A 2797-nucleotide genomic window follows, 5' to 3' on the forward strand; every position below is an offset into this window, starting at 1 on the left:
GTTACGTTAACTCTGGGCCGTGCTCTGTGAAATGGGGTTTAATGCATGTGCGGAATGTGTCGTCCCAGATTAGCCTGTGCAGTCCGCATAAGCTAATCATGGACGACACTTTCCGCTTAAACGACGTAACATACACACATGTTATGACCCGAAAACCAATTGCAGTTTGAGTTTGCATGTTAAGTAAATTTATGACATAGACTTATAAAGTTTCAAAGGATTCCAAAAACAATTATAGCATGAATGACATTTTATGTTGGTTTTGAAATAGAAGAGGTATGCTTCATATATTACTAAAATAAAAATCATGCTAAATATTCAACTTCTTACAGTTTTTAAGTTTGTCAAGAATGTTGAAACTTGAAAGTACACGGCATATAGATCTACTGTTTACGATTGTTTATTTGTACAATAATAGCAATACAATAATGCTACACTTAAGCAAACAATTTACACATATTTTTACATAAAACATGCACATCATAATTAGGGATCTTCACAATATACACGCACATTACGCGATTATAACCTCGTTTTTAAGGGTTTTTAGGATTTCATGGATCATACATTACTGGATAAAGAAAGACGCACTAAACATCAAGTACAGTTATACAAACAACTAAACCCAGCCCCTAAAATGTCAGTTTGCGTTCCGTGCCTTTGATTCCGCCTTCCCCGGGGTATGGGAACACAGGAAGTGCTCGTTCCTCAGATTTTCCACGCGGGACCCATGTGCGCTGATCCGGATGTAGTCCACTTCAAGACCGTACTCATCCGAGTCCAGCACCTTGAGTGATATCTCGTGCTGCCCCGCGTCGAGGAACTGGGCACCTCCCACGGGACCGGAAGACTCGAAGGCGTTCCAAAGGTCGCCCCATGCATAGTGCGTGTTTGTCTTGAATTTTCCCAGCTCCTTGCCGTCCAGACCAACAGAGAGCAGATCGTAGTCGCCGTCGTTTGAGTACCGGATGTCGACGATGTCCACGACAGCGGGACTGGGGAGCTCGAACTGGATGTTCAACTCCTCGCCGCTAAACAGCCAGATTGTCGTCTGGTCCTCCGCTTTCTCGCGAAATCGCAGACGATCTCGGAAAGTCGGGCTGTGGACCTGCGACATGCAGTCAATCATCACAGGCGTCGGCTTCCCGACAGATAACGCTCCGGCGCACGAGATCAGCCAAACGCAGAAAAAAAGTTTCGAAATCATTTTTCCTCCAATAACGATATTCCACACAACCACAATCAAAATAGATGAAGACACAACCACATGCGAAAAACCACTTTTAAAACTATGTGATCTATTTAGGCGATGAAAGTATTTAGGTTATTGCAATAACCGAGTGTCGTTTTGGTGTGAAATGGAGCAAATTATGTGGTGTTTTTATACCAGTAGACGCGTTTAATCATTGAAGCGGAGAGCGTCAAACGATTAACGTAACGCTGATTAACTGCCGTTGACGCACATGTTACTTGAAGGGTAACTGCATTAGAACTTTGAAGTGGGAAACAAGTTATTAAGTATAACTAATCTTCACACCAAATGCTGCTTAGACAGCTTCGTGATGGATGCATGCAATTAACGTTTCTGGCCAATCAGTACTATTAAATAAAAAATGGTCATACACAGACCACGTGAGTCTCCTCTTGATTGGTCAAAGTGATTCAGTGAATTTATCTACAATAGTTTCTCCTCTTGATTATCAATCAAACTCAATCGGTAAACATTTTGTTTATTACTATTTGAACTAGGTTAAACATGGGCGCAGTAGCATGCGCCAACGTAAGATCAGTTATCGATCATTATTACATATCGTTACTACAAATAGCAACAAAATGACGTCGCGAGCGGGCCGTTATTCGTATTTAGCGGTCCAATATAAATTGTATCGGCCCGCATTGCCGTGTCGATTTTTCATATCTGAAAAGAATCGGATCACGCGGATTCAAGTTGTTCAACTGAACAAAATGACGTCCTCATTCAGTTTTTGCCAACGCAAAGATAAAAGTAAACCACTACTCAACGAAAAAATAAAACATAAATAATTAATTATTATGAAACGTAGCACACAATTTGGATAATACAAATATCGGTTGAAACTGAACCTCTTCTTTACATTATACGGAATACCGTTAGGGCCATCGTGGTTACTCTTTAAAATCCAGAGGTCGATAATGCGAGAACGCGATAGTACGATGGCGACAATACGACAATGCGATGACGACAGTACGACAATACGATGGCGACAATGCGATAGTACGATGGCGAGAATGCAAGAATGCGACAGTGCGATGACGACAGTGCAACAATACGATGGCGTGCGATAGTACGATGGCGACAATGCGACATTGCGATAGTGCCGTAATACGATGCAACAGTGCGACAATATGATGGCGACAGTGCGATAGTACGATAGCGACAATGCGAGAACACGATAGTACGATGCCGACAAAGCGACAATACGACGACGACAGTGCGAGAATACGATGGTACGATAGCGACAATGCGATGATACGATGGCGACAATATGATATTACTATCGCATTGTCGCCATCGTACTATCGCACTGTCGCCATCGCATTGTCGCACTGTCGCATTGTCGCCATCGTACTATCGCGTTCTCGCATTCTCGCCATTGTACCATCGCATTGTCACCATCGTATTGTCGCACTGTCGTCATCGTATTGCCGCATTGTCGCCATCGTTCTATCGCGTTCTCGCATCAGTACGATGCCGACAAAGCGACAATACGACGACGACAGTGCGAGAATACGATGGCGAGAATGCGATAGTACGATA

At 43.0% G+C, this 2797-nt stretch overlaps 1 protein-coding gene across 1 annotated transcript; it reads right to left on the reverse strand.

Moving 5' to 3' along the window:
* Positions 1-640: 640 nt before the first annotated feature.
* LOC127869640 (uncharacterized) lies at positions 641-1117 on the reverse strand. Its single transcript, XM_052412297.1, has one exon. The coding sequence runs from the start codon at positions 1115-1117 to the stop codon at positions 641-643; it is 477 nt and encodes a 158-aa protein (XP_052268257.1).
* Between the last annotated feature and the right edge of the window lie 1680 nt (positions 1118-2797).

This window comes from Dreissena polymorpha, chromosome 2 (assembly GCF_020536995.1).
Source record: "Dreissena polymorpha isolate Duluth1 chromosome 2, UMN_Dpol_1.0, whole genome shotgun sequence".
NCBI classification, from domain to species: domain Eukaryota; kingdom Metazoa; phylum Mollusca; class Bivalvia; order Myida; family Dreissenidae; genus Dreissena; species Dreissena polymorpha.

Bases quoted from the DNA above. Each gene is read 5' to 3' on its own strand.
- LOC127869640 (XM_052412297.1), bottom strand. From the start codon at position 1,117: ATGTCGCAGGTCCACAGCCCGACTTTCCGAGATCGTCTGCGATTTCGC.